This window comes from Trachypithecus francoisi, unplaced genomic scaffold (assembly GCF_009764315.1).
Source record: "Trachypithecus francoisi isolate TF-2019V2 unplaced genomic scaffold, Tfra_2.0 Lachesis_group8, whole genome shotgun sequence".
NCBI lineage: Eukaryota > Metazoa > Chordata > Mammalia > Primates > Cercopithecidae > Trachypithecus > Trachypithecus francoisi.
In genome coordinates, this window is record NW_022681473.1 from 65,027,699 (window position 1) to 65,048,345 (window position 20,647).

General features: G+C 38.5%; 2 protein-coding genes across 11 annotated transcripts in view; one reads left to right on the forward strand and one right to left on the reverse strand.

Moving 5' to 3' along the window:
• Positions 1-13,284, reverse strand: part of C2CD3 (C2 domain containing 3 centriole elongation regulator) — a 161,156-nt gene extending 147,872 nt beyond the window's left edge. For 6 of the 9 annotated variants that reach the window (XM_033203759.1, XM_033203761.1, XM_033203763.1 and 3 more), the window contains exons 1-3: positions 13,112-13,284; positions 10,434-10,703; positions 3,475-3,632 (exon numbers count right to left, since the gene is read on the reverse strand). In XM_033203759.1, the coding sequence (XP_033059650.1) occupies positions 3,475-3,632; positions 10,434-10,703; positions 13,112-13,181 (498 nt within the window). In that variant the 5' untranslated portion in view covers positions 13,182-13,284. The other 3 variants (XM_033203760.1, XM_033203768.1, XM_033203764.1) reach the window with 2 other exon arrangements.
• PPME1 (protein phosphatase methylesterase 1) overlaps positions 13,144-20,647 on the forward strand; it is an 84,439-nt gene continuing 76,935 nt past the window's right edge. Inside the window, exon 1 of one of the 2 annotated variants that reach the window (XM_033203769.1) lies at positions 13,144-13,603. In XM_033203769.1, coding sequence (XP_033059660.1) covers positions 13,503-13,603 — 101 coding nt within the window. In that variant the 5' untranslated portion in view covers positions 13,144-13,502. The remainder of the gene's footprint in view (positions 13,604-20,647) is intronic. The other variant, XM_033203770.1, reaches the window with a different exon arrangement.

A 20,647-nucleotide genomic window follows, 5' to 3' on the forward strand; every position in this document is an offset into this window, starting at 1 on the left:
ATTAAATGAAAGGGCCATCTCTTATCTCTGTATATCCTAAGTTATGGCATGTAACAGTGTATGAAAAAAACGTAAGTTGATTTCTTCAATAAATAGTGCTGGAAAACTGAATACCCACATGCAAGAGAATAAGACTAGACTCCTCTCATCATACCCCCCCCCAAAAAAGCTAAAAATGGAGTAGACTTAAATGTAAGATCTAGGACTCTAAAATGACCAGAAGAAAACAGGGGAAATGTTTCATGACATTGGTCCAGGCAAGGATTTTTTGGGTAAGACCTCAAAAGCACAAGCAACAAAAGCAAAAACAGACAAATGGGAGTACATCAAACTAAAAAGCTCTGCACAACAAAGGAAACAATCAACATAGCAAAGGGACAACCCACTGAGTGGGAGAAAATATTTGCAAACTTGGCTTCTGACAAGAGTTAATATCCAGAATATACAAGAAACTCTAACAATTTAACAGCAACAAAACATTTTTTTCTGATTAAATAATGAACAGAAAACTTGAATACATATTTCTCAAAAGAAGACATACGAATGGTCAATAGGCATATGAAAAAATGCTCAACAGGGCCGGGCGTGGTGGCTCACGTCTATAATCCCAGCACTTTGGAACGCCAAAGGTCAGGAGTTCGAGACCAGCCTAGCCAACATGGTGAAACCCTGCCTCTACCAAAAATACAAAATTAGCCAGGTGTGTTGGTACGTGCCTGTAATCCTAGCTACTCAGGAGGCTGAGGCAGGAGAATCACTTGAACCCGGGAGGTGGAGGTTGCGGTGAGCCGAGATGGCACCATTGCACTCCAACCTGGACAACAAGAGCAAAACTTCATCTCAAAAAAAAAAAAAAAAGAAAAGAAAAAAGAAAAAATGCTCAACATCACTATGATTATGGAAAGGCCAATCAAAACGACAATGAGATATCATCTCACTCCAGTTAGAATAGCTACTATCAAAAAAGACAGAAAGTAACAAATGATGGTGAGGACGTGGAGAAAGGGATACTCATGTATTGTTGGTGGGAATGTAAATTAGTACAATCATTATGGTCAATAGGATGAAGGTTCCTCACAAAAATTAAAAGTAGAACTACCATATGATCCAGCAATCTCACTACTTGTTATATAGTCATGCACCAGGTAACAACATTTCCATCAATGACAGACTGCATATACAACAGTGGTCCCATAAGATTATAATAAGGTTGAAAAATTCCTGTCACCTAGTGACTGTAGTGTTGTAATGTGGTAACAAACCTGCACTGCCAGTATAGCACATACAATTACGTATGATACATAATACTTGAAAATGATAATAAACAACTATGTTACTGGTTTACAATTTACTATATTATACTTTTTCTTTTTATTTTAGAGTGTAGTCTTTCTACTTATTAAAACAAAGTTAATTGTACAACAGCCTCAGGCAGGTCCTCAGGAGGTATTCCAGAAGGCACTGTTATCATAGGAGATGACAGCTCCATGTGTGTGACTGACCCTAAGACCTTCCAGTGGGACAAGATATGGAGGTGGAAGACAGTGATAGTGATGATCCTGACCCCGTGTAGGCTTAGGTTAATGTGTGTGTTTGTGTCACAGTTTTTAACAAAAATGTTTAAAAAGTTAAAAACACTTGAAAATGGAAAAAAGCTTATAGAATCGGGATACAAAAAATATTTTTGCATACCTGTAAAATGTGTTTGTGTTTTAAGTGTTGTTACAAAAGATTCAAAAAGTTAAAAAAAATTAAAAGTTTATAAAGTAAAAAAAGTTAAAGTAAGCTAAGGTTAATTTATTATTAAAGAACAACATTGTTTTGTAAATTTAGCGTAGTCTTCTAAGTGTACAGTGTTTATAAAGTCTACAGTAGTATATGGTAATGTCCTAGGCCTTCACATTCACTCACCACTTACTCACTGACTCACCCAGAGCAACTTCTAGTCCTGTAAGCTCTATCCATAACTGCTCTATATAGGTATATATCTTTTATCTTTTATACTGTTATTTCATCTTTTATACTGCTATCTTTTAACTTTTACAGTTATTTTTATGTACTTTTTCTATGTTTAGATATGCTTAGATATGCAAATTCTTACCATTGTGTTATAACTGTCTTCATTGTGTTACAACAGTATTCAGTATAGTAACATGCTATATAGGTTTGTAGCCTAGAAGCAATAGGCTATACCCTAAGCCTAGGTGTATAGTAGGCTATACCATTTAGGCTTGTGTCATTACACTCTATGATGTTTGCATAAGGATGAAATTGCCTGAGGACACAATTCTCAAAATACATCCCCATCATTAGTAGTAATGCATGACTGTATATTCAAAGGAAATAAAATCAGTATGTCAATGAGATACCGATACTCTGTTTATCACAGCACTATTCACAATAGCCAAGATGTGGAATCAACCTAAGCATTCATCGACCAATCAATGGATTTTTAAAATGTATATATACACAATGGAATACTATTTACAATAAAAAAGAATAAAATCCTGCCATTTGTGACAACATGGATGAACCTGGAAGACATTATGTTAAATGAAATAAGCCAGGCACAGAAGGACAAATATTATACTGCATGATCTCACTCATATAGAATCTAAAGAAAGTAGATCTCATACAAGCAGAGCAGAATAGTGGTTAACAAAGATTAGGGAAGGTAGCAGGGAGGGAGGATGGGGAGAGGTTGGTCAATGGGTACTATGGTACAGACAGGAGGAATAAATTCTGGTGTTCTATTGTACAGCTGGGTGAATACAGTTAACACCAACGAATTGTATATTTCAAAATAGCCAGAAGAGAGGACTCACCACAAAGAAAAATAATACAAGTTTGAGATGATGGATATGCTAATTACCCTGATTTGATCCTTACACAATGTATACATGTATCTAAACATCACATTGTACTCTAAAAATATGTGCATTATGTGTTAATTAGAAATAAAATTTACAAAGTAAGCTGAATCAATAAATGAATACATCAAAGATACCACTTACATGAGTCAAACAAGCAATTATTTTCGGTACTATATTATGAGCTATGGGAAAAACAAAGAAAGCAGAAAACAAAGGCTTGCCTCTCAGGGAATCTACAAACTAAAAGTAAGAGGAATTAAAGACAGCCTACTAATAAACAATTTTGGAAACTATGTAGAATTATAACTGAACAAGGATTATATAATTAATGCTTTTATGAATGTAAAAAAGAGCACAAGAAGAATGAATGCAGTAGGAGGTGTGAAGGTCTCTCGGAACTTGAGATGGCACTAAGGCACTAGAGGATTTGGATAAGTGGGAAACAAAAGTAGGTCTACTGGGTAAAAACATGAGCAAAGGCATGAGGTGGAAACTAGCATGATATACAGGAGCCATGGACCTATCTATTCTACAAATAGACTCAACTATTTCTGCCCGAAAAGCTTATTCTATGCAGCAAATAATTAAAATATATTTTTACCTGGAGTTCTCCAAGTTTCTTAGATGTTGATGAAACAATGGTAAAAAATCCATTGATTTGATGGGTTGGAGAAAGCTGAGCTAGTCCATTGATCTGAACTCTACCAACTGGAAGATGGTCAAGTTTGGTGATTACTTCCAGCACCAGCACAGCCATATCTAATCAGAAACAATTACAACACGGATATTTTTCATTTACTTTTATTTTCTTTTTTAAGAAGTGCATAGAGGGGTATATGCAGAAAAGCTTTTTAACTTGAAAAAAATATTTTATGTTGGATAACACCATTGCATTGGTGAAAGTGAGGGAAATTAGGTACTTTAATATGTTGCTAATAGGATGGCTAACCAGAAAGCAATTCAGTAATAACATAAAAAAGTAGAAAAGCACATATCCTTTTTCCATGCAATTCTACTCTGTTTTTTTTTTTTTTTTTTTTTTTTCTTGAGACAGGGTCCCTTTGTCACCCAGGCTGGAGTACACTGGCACAATCATAGTTCACTGCAACCTCGAACTCCTGGACTCAAGCGATCCTCCTGTCCTAGTCTCACAAGTAGCTGAGACTAGAGGCACACACCACCATACTGGGTAATTTTTTAAATTTTTATAGAGACAAGGTCTCACTGTGTTGCCCAGGCTGATCTCAAACTCCTGGCCTCAAGTGATCCCTCTGACCTTGGCCTCCCAAAGTGCTGGGATTACAAGTATGAGCCACTAAAGCAAGCCTACTCCTTAAACTTTATTTTACAAATTGTAAATTGATCTATGTACCAGTATATTAAATAAACTGCATTTTTTTTTTACAACAGCAAAATGGTGAAAAATAAAGTAATTAAAAAGAATATAAGTAGCTCTATCTATACTGATAACGGAACAACATCCAAGATGAATTGCTAAGTAGAAAAAAAGTGCTAACTATATATATATATAATTTGTGTAAATAAAAGGAATTATGCAAAGAAGCTTTTATTAGTATAGAATATATTTTATAAGTAAATATATTCTTGTGTAAAGACACACAAGAGACTGGTAACCTTTCATACCTTTAAAATGCTTTACCATGTGCATGTATTTCCTAATAAAAAAAGTGATACAACTGATAGAAAATACAACTGATTTAAAAACTACAACAGAGATAACAATTAACGATCTGGGCAAAGTAATTTAACTTAAGAAATTATTTTAATTTCAAATAATCACTTATCATACCATTCTGGGCGTAGAGGAGTATGAACCCAAGATCAAAAGAATAAAGATTTAGAGAAGAATGACAAATACCACACACTGAGGAAAAAATAAATCAACTGAACAAAAATATTTAGCATAGCAAGTATTTGATAAGAAAAATACCCTTAAAAGAGTATTGATAAATGCATTTGCTGAGAACTCAGGCTTTGGTTTTGACACACAGAGCAACAAATCTCAGTTTTCATTCCCATCATTTCTAGTTTTGAATTGGACAAAGGATTGCCCTTGCATAGCTGCAAGGGTTGGTCCCTGCCTCCCAGGAGTATCTAATTGCATACTCTTGGGTTATATCTGGAGCACTGAGCTATTGAGAGCACTTGGAACCAAGAAAAATGAAAATAAACTTCTCGACTATAGTCTTTAACTAGTCACTTAAGACTAATACCTTCATGCCCAGAGGAGAAGAAATATAATGTATGCATATGGAATCTAAGATCATTTCAGAACAGTTTAACTTCTGAGTATTTTCTTAACCAAAGTTGAGAAAATGGTTCGTTTTCACCATTTGTTCAATACTGTAGTGAAAAGCATGTAGGAATTATTATTAGAAGACCTGTGATTGTGTTCTGACTGCAATATTCACAAGCTATTTCTGTATAAGCCATCGTTGTCTGTAAAGTAGGCTCATAACATTTACATCACTGCTGTGTGAGGAACTGGGGTTACTGCAAGCAGAACACTAGTACAGCGTCTTCCCACATGGTAGTTGCTGAATGGTTGTTAAATGACTTTAGGCAAATTACTTGACATATCATAGTCTCCGTGTAACAACTTGATATGGTTTGGCTGTGTCCCTACCCAAATCTCATCTTGAATTGTAACTCCCATAATCCCCACATGTCATGGAAGACCAGGGGGAGATAACTGCATCACAGGGGCGGTTCTCCCCATCCTGTTTTCATGATAGTGGGTTAGTTCTCATGAGCTCTGATGGTTTTATAAGGGGCTTCCCGCTTTGTTGGGCACTCATTTTTCTCTCCTGCTGCCATGTGAAGGACATGTTTGCTTCCCCTTCTGCCATGACTGTAAGTTTCCTGAGGCCTCCCTAGCCATGTGGACCTGTGAGTCAATTAAACATCTTTCTTTTACAAATTACCCAGTTTCAGGTAAGTCTTTATAGCAGCATGAGAATGGACTAATACACTACTCATGGGGTTATCTGAAAGTCATATGAGCAAATAAATATAAAAGTGCTTTGTAGACTATAAAATGGTATACACACATAGAATAAGGGAAATGGACTAACATTTATTCATTGAGTATTTACTAACAGCCAGGCTCTTCCACGTCTCGTTAATTCTCTTAACAACCCTATGATACAGGTGTTTCTGTCTTCATTTGGGGATAAAAGAGGCTCTGCAACGTCATGTATATTCCTAAGTTCACCCAGCTTTAAATTGACAGAACTGGGCTAAAACTCATTTCTATGCAACTATAAGTCCACTATGCTTAATTATAAGTCCACTACACTATTCGTCACTTCTAGGACAAAAAGCTTAATTCTTAATAGACTTCTGACCTTTATACTTCATTTGTTGTGGAATTAGAACCCCTATTGTTCAGCACTATTCCTACTCCCATTTGTCTTTCACATTCCAACTAACTGAATCCTATCTGATTAAAGAGAGGTAAAAATCATGTAGTGCAGCCATAATTTTTTCAGTTTCTACTCTAGTTGTTCCATGCTCCAAACATTTTCATGGCTTCTATTTTCTGCAACAGAACAAAGGGTAAAGGAAGAAAGATGTAAGAGTATGAGGCATATCTCAGAATCCTATAATCCTTCTATTTTCTAAGGCAGTATAATATAATAGAAGTATTAATAATTTTGGAGTTAAGTGCCTCCCTGAATTTAGGGTTGGTGCCAGGGTAACCTTGGGTTAGTCACTTTTAACTCTTTGAACCTCAAATTCATCACTCAGAAAATCAGGATAATACCCACTGCAAATGTACAGGGCCTCAGAGCATGCTTTCTAGTGCTCTGCAGAGGCTCTATCTTATTTCTCCTATTGTATTTTCACTTTCTGTACACAAAAAGTTATGAAGATTTAAAATGTAAAGATTTTCTCATTAATTAAACAGAAATCTGTACTTAACATGTTTTTGTAGTTGCCTTAACTTCTGTTTAGAATAAGGTAAAATAGATATGAAGAAAGTGCTCAGGCATGGTGGCTTGCCTCTAATCCCAGCACTTTGGGAAGCCAAGGCAGGAGGATTGCTTGAGTAGAGAAATTTGACACCAGCCTGGGCAACAGCAGTGAGACCTCATCTCCAGAAAAAATACAAAAATTAGCTGAATGTCGTGGCATCTGCTTATATTCCCAGCTACTCAGGAGGCTGAGGTGGGAAGATTGCTTGAACCCAGGAGGTTGAGGCTACAGTGAACTGTGCTCGCATCACTGCACTCCAGCCTGGCTGACGGAGAGAGACCTTTTCTCAAAAATAAAATAAAATAGATACGAAGAAATAAATAAAATGATCTATACATCAAATAAGATGATAGATTTGAAAGTATTTAAAACACTGTAAGATGCGATACATTTCCCCTTCTTTTTTTATATGTTATTTTTATCTGAGGAACTCACATAATCGTTCTTACCACCTCTCTCCAGCCTAGAAAAAAAGAGCAACCCCATTTCATTTCAAATGTTAATACTGGTACAGCCTATATATTTCACTCATTTGTAAATCTCTTCATACAGTAGGGACTTCTCCTTTTTTGACTCATACAGTATCCTAATTACAAGGTTATTTTGTACTTGTCTTAATATCTTGAGTGTAATAAAAATGGCTTGAGAAAAAAATATGGTTCATGCTAATATGTGACAACATATTCATTACTTTACTTTTTGCATTTTATATTATTTTAAGTTAAATATGTACACAAAAGAGTAAATAAAATAATAATAATAACACGAATACCTACCACACAGGTTAAGAAATAGCATACTTTTTCCAAGTTTTTGGTTAGAGCACACACTTTTGTGAACTGATGTCTTATCTCTTCATTTTCTGTTGTTTTCTTTCTTTTTTAGAAACAGGGTTTCACTCTGTCACCCAGGCTGGAGTACAGCGGCACGAACATGGCTCACCACAGCCTTGACTTCCTGGGCTCAAGTGATTTCTCTCACCTCAGCCTCCCAAGTAGCTGGGCCTACAGGTGTGCACCACCATGCCCAGCTAATTAAAAAAAATTTTTTTTTGTAGAAACAGGGTTTTGCTATGCATGTGGAATGTAATTTTTTTGTAGAAACAGGGTTTTGCCCAGGCCGGTCTCGAACTCTTGGCCTCAAGTGATCTTCCTGCCTCAGCCTCCCAAAGTGTTGAGATTACAGGCGTGAGCCACCACATTCAGTCTCTTATTGCTTCATTTTCTAAAAAACACGTCATGTCAGACAGGTGTGGTGGCTTACGCCTGTAATCCCAGAATTTCAGGAGGCCAAGGCGAGCAGATCATGAGGTCAGGAGATCGAGACCATCCTGGCTAACACGGTGAAACCCCGTCTCTACTAAAAATACAAAAAATTAGCCGGGTGTGGTGGCAGGAGCCTGTAGTCCCAGCTACTCGGGAGGCTGAGGCAGGAGAATGGCCTGAACCCGGGAGGCGGAGCCTGCAGTGAGACAAGATTGCACCACTGCACTCCAGCCTGGGCAACAGAGCAAGACTCCGTTTCAAAACAACAACAACAACACAACAACAACAACAACAAAAAAACCATGTCATGTTTACAGTTGGACTGTCACTTATAAGGTTCACCTCATGTGTCTCCTGTTGAAATTCTACCTTTTCCATGGCCTTCTTTCTTAACTAGAATCATGAAATTTGGGTGCTGGCACATTTGATGTTTAACTCTTTCAATTTACTGGTGGGAAAATTAAGGCCCAGGAAGATGAAATGGCTTGCTCAAAGTCAAACAGCAAGAGCATAGAGTAGAAGCAGGATTCTGGCTTCCTAGTAAGATTAGTCCTTATTAACTTCCTAGAATATTCATATGATATTACTATATGTATCAAGTAATCAGACACTGTCTGGCATTGCTCACTACTGTTTCATGTATGTCAGTTTTGTTTTCAACTAATCTTTAAGTTCCTTTTGGGCAGGGAATACATCTTAAATCTCTGTACACACTGCCTGAGTCTTAATATTTTTGTAAGACTTGTACCTACAATGTGTCAGCTACTAGATCAATCACTTTACAAACATTTTTTTCATTTACTATTCACAATAATTCCTGACAAATAAGTGCCATTTTCCCCAATTAACTAATAGGAAACTGGGGCCCCAAGATGCTAAGGAACCTCTCAGCATCACCTAACAATCTAGTCCTGAAACCAGAGTTCAAACTCTAGACTGTCTAGACTTCAACCCGTTCAACCGGGTTGCTTCTTTGTGAAAATACCTAGAAAATGGAAGGGCAACTATATGATCCCATTTTACAGATGGGGAAACAGGAATCAGAAATGGGAAGAGACTTTCCCAAAATCATATAGTTGGTAACACCAATGTAGATGTTCGGATGCCAAATCCAGTGCACTAGTATACCATAAAATGTTCAAATAAATGTCTGACCTGTTGATTACCATATTAATAAATTCCTTGTCTCTTATTAAATTTCTAATCACTACTCATTTGTTACATTACATAAAAATACTACCTGAGGATTTAAGTTTTAAGTTTACAGTAGCAAGATTATTTATGAGTATCTTTTAATCGTATTTATTGCATTTAACCTACTATTAATAACTAAACTTTTTTGTGAAGTTAGAGTTCTGTATCATTCTGATTAATTTTTTGGATTTTTTGTAAACCCCACAGTGCCTTAAACAATGTCTAGCATGTGCTAAATATATTTTTTGAATGATTGAATTACAGCATTTGTTCTTTACATGTTGATGTTTCAAAAATTTTTTCTCGAGGGAATGTAAGTTACTCAAGGACAAGTTAATCTTTAACTCACCCCTGGCTCTCCAATATTCTGAGCCCAACAATGTTTACATGATAAATACTCGAATTTTATTGACTTGAACTGAATTGATTTGATAAATAACCCCATCACCCAAAACGTATTTATGTGAAAGCTTGACCTGAATGAAGAAATAACATAGTACACTCAGAATACTTTCCTTGTACAAAAATGAAGACATCTTGGCTTCTGGTTCCCTACAGAGGGATGCTTTCCATCTCCGAACATCTGTAATACTAACTCCCTAAACCATTCATTTGGCATTTAGTATGTATTATCTTATACTGTTGGTAAATTTTACATCTATATCCTCTTTCCTTGAGTATAATGTAAACCCCAGAGTTGAGACTACAGTTATTACCTAAAAAAGCATGGTGTAGTGAAAAAAGCATGAGTTTTGGTGACAGACAGAAGTGGGTTCAAATCCTAATTCAGTCATTTATCAACTTTGTGACCTCAGAAAGTATTCATTTCATCCCTCCAACCTTGTTTCACTGTCTATAAAACAGAGACAATACCTATCTTTCAGGGTTATTGTAAGGATTAGAAGCAATACATTTCAAAACTGCTTGCACACAGTAACACTCAATAAATTTACAAAGAAAAATCTCTACTATAAAAACTCTTTGACTCTTCAATAATTAAGAATGCCCATATATGCTAGGTACACAATAACACTTATTGCTGACAATATAACCACATGCTTTGCATTATGTCTGCAGGTGCAATGATAAAACAATAACATACCTGTTAGATAAGAGGTAAACTGTTTTGGACCACAACGAATAGCATAACGTGTAGTTGTTCTCACAGCTTTTGGTTCAGTCTGCAATGCATCCCTGGGACAAAAGAGGGTTCCATCTGATGTTTCTCCCCACCATCTCACTCGGACCAGTACACAAGTGGGAGGCTTTGCAATCTTCCATATGACTCTATTAATAGTAAGTTTTAGAAAGCAGCGTAGCTGGCCTTCAACCAGAGGTGGCAGGCTTGTAGACGGAGAAATGTCACTTAAACCTGTAGAGGAATCCAAGAAAATGGAATCAAAATTTAGACTAAATATAGAAAACATATAATACGCTTTTTGAATGAAAACAAACAAAACATTTTAGTCTTAAGTTCAGCAATTTATCATCATTTAGAAAAAAGGTTTATCCTACCCATTATTCTAACACATGAGAAGTAACTATCAAATCAGACCACAGAATAATCTACCTGGTCATGTAAGTCACCCTGATAACAAATTAGTATTTAAGGTTTGATTTGAGTTACTCTAAGTAAAGAACATACCAACAAAGACACACTAATATAAACTTTTCTTTAGAGTTACTATTTGAAAAATACAAATATCAGAAGTAGCTGAAATTTTTCTAAGTATGGTTCAAATTTTTACAAGTACAGTTGTTTTAAATATTGCAACATCTATGGTTTTTAAGATATGTAAACTTTACCTTTTTTTTTTTAAAAAACACTAACTATAAAACAGTAACAACTCCCTTCACTCACAAACGATTTAGACTATATCATACAACTCAGCATTTCAATGAAGAACATCTTAAATTGTCTGTAACTTTTCTTTCCTGCCAAGATCACACACTCAGTGAGGGCACAGACTATCTAATCTTCAGATTCTGCCACTATTTTTAACACAGTGCTGGGTTCATATATTTATTGGCTTTAGTATTTATTGGATTTCATAAAGACATTAAAGTGTAAACAAAGCAATTAATCATGACTTTCTATACAATTTTCCTTTAATGACCCTGACTTCCATTCATAGTACATTTTCAAGAAGACTTAGAGGAAATTTAAGAAACCATTCATGCATTATGTATACCTTTTTTTTCCTTTGACTTTTCTTTGAGGAGTGGTTATGCCTCAAAGAAGAAAATATATGGAATGTATCAGGACTAATTATTTGGATTTCTAATGCAAACACCTCCTCTGCCCTCCATAGTGGAGAAAAGACCCACCATAATCCTCACGGACAGTTTCAACATAAAAATTATACACGATTGTGTATATATTTCTACTATGGAAATGGTATAGCAAAAAAAGTATATTCTGTTCTATACTATATTATTTCTACCTTGACTTTCCGCTTATCAACCAAACATGCTTAACTGGTTTGACACAGGGAGCACTAGTATGCTTCAGTCTCAGATCCTCCCATCTTTCGTGGCAGGAAAGTCACTACCTCAAAACTGCCTTAGTAATCTTTAAACAGCTTGGATAAGAGTAGTTCCCAGATTGTAGCTTCAGTCCTCAACCCAATGGCCTAATGTCCTATCACTGCTCCGAACCAATACTTCTTTTCTCACTAAACTGCCTACGATGCAAAAAGGCAGGTTCACCCACTGTCCTTTTTCCTTCGAGGCAGTCTTGTAGAGATTCAATATCCAGTTTCCTGATCTGCCCTCGGTTCCTAGTTTGACTGTTCTCACTGCGGCTAACATCCCCTACTCGGTGAGCCTGTGTCTCCTCGAGCTGCTAACCTGATAAGGACTCTCTGCTGTACAGTCTTTCACGATCTCAGGTCCTTCAGGAGAACCTCATGCCCTTATCCCCACTTCAATCCTATCACACCTGTCATTCCCCACTCTTCCCCGCTCTATACTCTACAATTATTTTTTTCCCAACTCCTGCTCATAGCCAGCGCTTCATGCTTCATTCATTCAACAAACATTTACCAAGTCCTGCTTTGTACTAATCCTTCGTCATTCAGTAATGTATAAAACGTGATTCTTGTCCACAATCACACAAGAAATGGTATCATCTCTTTGCCAATTTATGTTTCTTCCTGTCCCTGTGGACCTCTAAAGCTACACGCACACATACATTTCACTTCGTTATCAAAACCAATCCTATTCTTGTTTGTTCTTCTCCTCTACAGTCATCCCACCGGTAACCTTCATCTCATTAATCACCACTTTGTGGCCCCTACCCCAGCCCCTAATTCCTTTCTATTCTCTGGAGGGCCAACTGCCCTTCCTTTTAACCTTCTGGTCCCCTGGCTATTTCCCTTCTTACGTCCCTTTTCTTGTTTATCCAGCGGGGATGGGGGTCTCCCTAAAATTCCTTACACCCTGCTCCCCTGTTAACGCTTTCCTCAATCTTTGATTGCTCGGGTTACCTCTTTTTTTGCGCCCACGGCTGCCCCCAGGCCCTTGGCCTTTTCGTTGCTTCATGATGAGACCGAACTCTTCTTCATCAGCGCAACTCTGTCTCCAGCACCTAAGCAGTAGCCTCCCGCCATCCCTCCCCACGGCGCCTGCGTTCCCCGGCAACCGGCGCCGCTGGGCAGCCTGGGAGGCAGGAAAAAGCCACTCTTCCTCTAACAGTCTCCGGAAAACAGTGCGAAGAGAAGGCGCCAAGACGCCTTCCCGCCAATAGACTACAATACCCAGGATGCTTTGCTACAATACCTCTGCGGGGTTGGCTGGGGGCGCCTACAGCTGCGCAAGCGCATAGGGATACGCCCGTTGAGGACTCCATTGCCCAGGGTGCATTGCCCTGAAGACCGCTCCTCTTTCCGGTGAAAGTTGTCGGGTTTCCAGTTGGGAGACTGCGGAGTTCGCAGACTCTGTTACCCAGCTTCCTTTGTGCGAGGGCTGTTGCGCACTTCCGGTGGAAGCGCTGAAGCGAGTGGGTGGAGTTTGCAGAGCCGGTGGGCGGTAGGCTGTGCTACCGGTAGCTGGGTGCTGTCCAAAGGCGACAGGGCGTCGTTAGGGGAGCGAGTCGTGACCGGTTGGGCCACACTCAACGTGGGACGAAGGTTCGCCTACTGTTTGACTACGTGCGTGCAGCCTTTCCTTGATGTCGGCCCTCGAAAAGAGCATGCACCTCGGCCGCCTTCCCTCTCGCCCACCTCTACCCGGCAGTGGGGGCAGTCAGAGTGGAGCCAAGATGCGAATGGGGTACGTGACCCATACCCCTTCTACCTAGGGGCCAGGCCCCGGCCATTGGAGAATGGTGGCTCTGGGCGTTCAGAGAGGCACGGGGAAGGAGTCTACCGATAGGAGAAAATGTTGGCGGCGGCCTGGAGATATTTAGATGCAGTAGAAGGCAGATTGGGGAACTAGGGGAGGCGCCAAGTCAATAGAAATTGGAGGAAAAATAATGTTGTTGGAGGGAGAGGGGAATGAGGCAAAGGTTGGGGAAGCTGAGAGACTAACATAACTGAGAACCACCTCCAGAATGAAGGAGGTTTAGAAAAGGGAGTAGAACGGTGACAAAGGTGGAGGAAAATCGGCCAGGGAAGGTGGAGGGAAATGGGGAATGACTGAGAGAAAAGTTGAGGGGGATTGAGGCAACAACTAAGGAAAGGTTTGAAAGGAGTGGATATTGTAAAAGTTCTAATATCTATACTGTGAGAACTAGATACTAGAAAAGCGGAGGGAGTTGGACAGGGTTGGAGAACGAAAGAGGAGCACTAGGAAGCAGACGATTCTAGATAATTCCCAGAGGTCTAAAGACAGATTCAGGGAATGAGAGGTGAGATTAGGCCTCTTAAGGGAGAATGAGAAAGTTTGGGGAGTAGGCCTAAGGTAAGGTGGAGAACATAGCCATGAAGATTGTTAAGGGTAATAGGAATGTGCTGAGAAGCTGGACAGGATAAGGGAGAGAGAAGAAGGAGAGGACTGAAGAATTTACAAAGTGACCATAGGCTCTAAAGATTGAGAAATGACTATGAATACGGTTTGGTGAATGAAAGTGCTGCAGTTGTAAGGTCTGGGAAGCTTAGAGGAAGATTTGGGCAATCAGTTTTTGCTGGGCTAATAGATCTGAGGGAAGCGATGTACTGGCCGAAGACTTTGAATTAGTGAAGCATTGGGAGTTAGGGAAATAGTTTGCTGGAAAGAGAGGAGGGCCATGTTGAAGAGATAGGCTTTGGAATTTTAGATCATTAAATGGCTTGTGCCAGGTTAGGGGATACTTGGGCCGAGGACAAAGAATGAGGTGAACATGGGATAATTGTTGGAAAGCGGAGACAATTGAATAGGCATTTGGTTTTGAGGGGATATTTGTAGTTTCAGACAGGATTCTGGGAATTAGTGACTGTAAAGAGAAAAGGAGTAGGAAGGATACTTAGGTATGAAGACTCAAGAGTGTATTTGGGATTCTAGAGATGAATTGATAGATATTCTTTGAAAAAGGACTACAGAAGAGAAACCTTAGGTTCTGAAGAAGTAATATGTGTAAAAACTTATCAAAACAAGCGAGAATAGGAGATGCAGTCCTGTGACAGTAAGTCCTAGGGATGAAAAGAAAGGAGAATCCTATAAAACAGTGGGGTAAAGGAATGGGAAGAACAATTGGCAAAACCAGGGAAGGAAGCTAAGAATTGAAGTGGAGACCTGCTATGATATACAGTAGAAAAAGGAGAAAACCTTAGCAGGGGGAGATAAGAGAGATGGACTCACAATAGAGGAGGTAGAAGGCTACATAGAAAGTAAAATGAAGATTATTTTTACTTTGGAAGATCGAAAAGTTGGACTATAACATGAATAAAGAGAATTTGGAAACTGACCCATAACATTATTTGGGAAAATTAACCTGGAGTTTAATATTAATGTAACATCAATTGTTGTTATATATCTTCATTGCTGCCTTTCTTAAACTACAATTTGATCTTTCAGTATACCAGCACTCTTCTATACAAATACATAAGAAAATCAGATCTTTAATAATTATACATTCTTTAGATAAGTTTAATTAGGGCTCAGCTTCTGATTTTGTCAAAACAAGTTCTCTGAAGATTGAAGAACTAAGTGAAAATACTGAGAGAAAATAAAAGGAAAATCTGCTGATTAGAAGATTGTATAATTGTTAGTAATTCATCGTTTTTATTTTGTATTACTTTTCATTTTATTTTTTTTAGAGACAGAGTCTCGCTGTGTTGCCCAGGCTGGAGTGCAGTGGCACGATCTTGGCTCACTGCAACTTCCCCCTCCCGGGTTCAAGTGATTCATGTGCCTCAGCCTCCCAAGTAGCTGGGATTACCGGTGTGCACCACCATGCCCGGTTAATTTTTGTATTTTTAGTAGAGATGGGATTTCACCATATTGGCCAGGCTGGTCTTGAACTCCTGGCCTCAAGTGATTTGCCCCACTTGGCTTCCCAAAGTACTGGGATTATAGGATTGAGCTACCATGCCTGGACAACTTACCCTTTTTAAATAGATGCTTTGGTCTTCTTGGTTTAGGATAACTGCTTATCCTGCAAAAGAAAGTTCTTTAGAAAGGTCTTTCTGTATGATAGTATTGTGAAGAGAAGAGCATATATTGGTGAATATTTGTGTAGTCCTCAAATGGCTTATTTTCCCGTATTTTTCTTTTCTACTTTATTGGTACATAAGCAGGCTTCATCTAAGTCTCATGGTAGTAATAATACAGATTCTCTTTCTTCTTAGTATCATAAAGCTGAAAGAGAGCATAGACATGGTCTCATTTCACCACTTCATCATGTAGTTGAGGAACCGAATATTTAGAGAGTCCTGTATTCTGTAAGGGAATGTATTAATAAATGAGGGAACTGAGACTCAAATATTCCTAAAGCACCCTAGAAGCTTAGCGGTGGGGCTGTTAAGGACTAGGACTTGGGTCTCTTGACTGTGAGACCCATTGTGTATTTTGAAGTCATAATTGTCATCTGGGAATACTTAATTTGAGTTGTGTATCTTACTCCTTTGCATATAATATAGGATTCAGTCTTTTTCATCAGTCAGTTGTAGTTTATGAAGTCTCACACCAATTTCAAAGCATTCTTTATGTCTCCTTATACTTACTTCCTTTTTTCTTAACTTCTATTCTTCCACTCTATCTGTTACTCACAAGTTAGTCCTGTTCCCTTGATAGTCTCTTGTGTGGCTTACTCTTTCAAGTATTTTTCACGATCTCTTGCCTTCAATTTCACTAAACATTATTTAGGCATCTTTGCATATTCAGGGTGCATATTCTGAGTTGGTGAGTTTGTTTTTTTTTTTTTTTTTTTTTTGAGACGGAGTCTCGCTCTGTTGCCCAGGCTGGAGTGCAGTGGCCGGATCTCGGCTCACTGCAACCTCCGCCTCCCGGGTTTACGCCACTCTCCTGCCTCAGCCTCCCGAGTAGCTGGGACTACAGGCGCCCGCCACCTCGCCCGGCTAGTTTTTTGTATTTTTTAGTAGAGACGGGGTTTCACTGTGTTAGCCAGGATGGTCTCGATCTCCTGACCTCGTGATCCGCCTGTCTTGGCCTCCCAAAGTGCTGGGATTACAGGCTTGAGCCACCGCGCCCGGCCATGTGAGTTTTCATAATTCAGTTTTTCAGATTAGATTTAGTAATCCAAAGTATCGTTGGATAATTTAATAATAGCAATTTTTAAAGTAAGTACTGTGTGCCAGACATTGTAATGGTAACTTTATGTCATTTAATGTGTGCGCAGACCTGCAAGGTGAAGATTTTCCTGCATTATGGGTAAAGACATTCAGACTCAGAGATTAAATACTCAACTAGTATGTAGCAGAATCAGGATTCAATCTAACTTTAGTCTCTAGAATCCATTCGCTTTTCAGTACACCAATATTTTCTTCTGGGTAAGGCCTGAAATCCTGGTGTCGCTGTTCCTTTTAATAGATGCCAATGGATGTTGCCAAAAACGTAGTGGTTTTGAACTTCTTTATTCAAGCTTTTAGAGCTACTCTGACTAAAGTAGATTTGAGATCCCTATTTGCTTTGCACCCCTGGTGTGCTTGAGAGAAATATCTTTTGAAAGTCACTGCTTTCGTGTATACTATTACTATTAGAGGAACTATAAAATATTAAATCCATTCATTATTCAGCATGTTTTTGGTTTATCAGTAGTTGTATTTTTCGGCCAGGTGTGGTGGCTCATGCCTGTAATCCCAGCACTTTGGGAGGCCAAGGCAGGCGGATCATCTGCGGTCGGGAGTTCAAGACCAGCCTGACCAACATAGAGAAACGCTGTCTCTACTAAAAATACAAAATTAGCTGGTGTGGTGGCACATGCCTGTAATCCCAGCTACTTGGGAGGCTGAGGCAGGAAAATCGCTTGAACCAAGGAGGCGGAGGTTGCGGTGAGCCGAGATCGCGCCATTGCACTCCAGCCTGGCCCAAGAGCCAAACTCCATCTCAAAAAAAAACAAAAAAAACAAAAAAAACAGCTTTTCTATATCTCTTACATTCCTTTTTCTTTTTCTTTTGTAAGAGATAGGGTCTTGCTGTGTTGCCCAAGCTGAAGTACAGTGGCTTTTCATAGGTGTGATCTTGGTGCATTATAGCCTCAAACTCAGGGGCTCAAGCAGTCTTCCCACCTCATCCTCTTGAGTAGGTAGGACTGAGGATGTATGCTAGCATACCCACTTCTGTAGTGATTCCACTGACATATTTATAGTCGTCCCTTTTTATTTTCTATGAGGTAAACTAGGGCAGGAGTTAATATTTTAATAAATGAGAAAACTGAAATGTTCACTGACTTGCCTAAGATCACAGAATCATTATGTGGCAGGAACAACATTCAAACCCAGGACTTCATATTTTTGGTCTATTATTCTTTTTATGGCGTGCATTGAAGGGTTTGGTATTTGAAGTGACATAGATCTAAGTTTGAAGCCCAACTTAGGTGTTTACATTGGTCAAGTCATTTAACTTCTCATCATCTGTTTTCTTATCTCTAAAATGAGAATACTTCTGCTTACCTTAGAGTGCTGTGAGAATAAGATAATACATAAAAAGCACTTATAGTTCCTGACACATAAGCTCTTAAGGAATGATAGCTAGTAGATAATTATAGATTGAGAACTGTGAAGAAGGTTCATAGTTTATGTGGAAGCTCTCCTTTCAATTTCTTTTGTTATCAGTTTTTTTGTCCCCATGAGCTGTATGTTTATTCATATCTGATTAGATAGTCTTTCATCCATCTTCTTAAATTTATTATGGTTATCGGGCCTCTTAGGAAGGCTTTAATGAGCTATTCACACAGATGGGGAAGTAAAGGCCAAAGTTAAGTGATTTGCTCAAGGTCACAGATTGAGTTACTAAAATAATCAAATCCCAGTACTTCTGGGTTTTTTAATTTTTTCATTAGATTTTTTTAAAAAGTTACAATTTATATGCTATAGAATTCATTCTTTTAAAAGTACAATTCAGTGATTTTTGGTATGTTCACTGGGTTGTACAATTGTCACCACTAATTGCCGAACATTTTCATCCTCCCATAAACTCCTTACTCATTAGCATCCTCCCTTCCCCCAGCATGTATTGCTTCTGGCTCTTGAGTCACAGAGAGGCTTTTCCTTTTTTCAGGTTATAAAGGAATCATTTATATTTTTTCCTGGTGCCTGTAAGGTGTTCTTTTTTTTTTTTTGAGATAGAGTCTTGCTCAAACTGGAGTGCAGTGGCGTGATTTCGGCCCGCTGCAACCTCCACTTCCTGGGTTCAGGCAATTCTCCTGCTTCAGCCTTCTGAGTAGCTGGGATTACAGGCATGCACCACCACATCCAGCTAATTTTTGTATTTTTAGTTGAGATGGGGTTTCATTATTTTGGCCAGGCTGGTCTTGAACTTCTGGCCTCAGGTAATCCACCCACCTCAGCCTCCCAAAATGCTGGGATTATAGGCGTAAGCCACCGCGGCTGGCCATTTTTTTAAAAATCCATTTGAAGTTTATCTTGATATGCAAAGTGAGGAACAGAAGAAATTTTATTTTTATGCAAAGGCTATCTAGTTGTTTAAACATCATTTATTAAATTTTTTAGTCCTTTAGCCATTATGTAAATTTCACTACAATAAAGAAATAATCCTGGCCAGGCTCAGTAGTCCATGCCTGTAATCCCAGCCCTTTGGGAGGCCGAGGTGTGTGGACCGCTTGAGCTTGGGAGTTGGAGACCAGCCTGGACAACATGGTGAAACCCCTTCTCTACAAAAATCACAAAAATTTAGCTGGGTGTGGTGGTGTGTGCCTGTAGTCCCAGCTACTCGGGAGGATCATTTGAGTCCAGGAAGCAAAGGTTGCAGTAAGCCAAGATCATGCCACTGCACTACAGCCTGGGACGCAGAGTGAGACTTGGTCTCAAAAAAAAAAAAAAAAATTCTTCCTCAGTAATTAAAATGACACCTTTGTCATATGCCAAATTTCTATATAGATCTGGGTCTGTGAAGTTTCTTTCATGTGCCACTACTGTACTTTTAATTAGAGGCTTTATTAATATGTTTTGATGGATGGTAGAGGTTGTTTCCCCCTCATTCATTTTTAGGATTTTCCTCGTTATTCTTGTTTCTTTCCTCACAAATAAACTTTCTAATCCCATAGACTAGTGCCAGAAAATAATTCTGACAGTATTTTTATTGGGATTACTAAATACAAACATTAATTTAGAATAAACATTTTTATGATGTTGAATGTTCCTTGAAGAAATATGGTATCTTTCAATTTTTGTGAATCCCTTTTGAAGGAAATATATTTTAGATTCCAAGTATTGACCTAAATTATATTCAATCTAATGTTACTTAAATTCCATAGTACTCTTAAATAATTGTAAAACTCAATAGATTTACTGTTTAAATACAATTAAATCTGCAAAAAGCCCCCAAATCAGCAACATTATATTGATGTGAAATAATCTAATTTGCTGTTATCAGTTTACTGTAGTTTAAACTACAAGGACATTTATTATTGATAGGATGTTCCAGGGTTCATTCAATTGCTAAACAATTTCATTCAGGACCCAGGCTTTTTTGCATCCTTTCTTTTGCCATCCTTAGAATGGTGGCTTTTCCTTCTCTTGCTTGTCATCTTATGGTTGCAGGATGGCTGCTGCCACTCTGCTTCTATCTTATCTTTACAAATAAAAAGAAACAGGGGCCAAAGTCCTTTCCTAGCTAAGCTTGTCTTTTAATTTTTTCCCAGAAATGCAAGCTCCCCAGCAGATTTTTTCCTTAAGTCTTTTTGTCCAGAACTGTTTG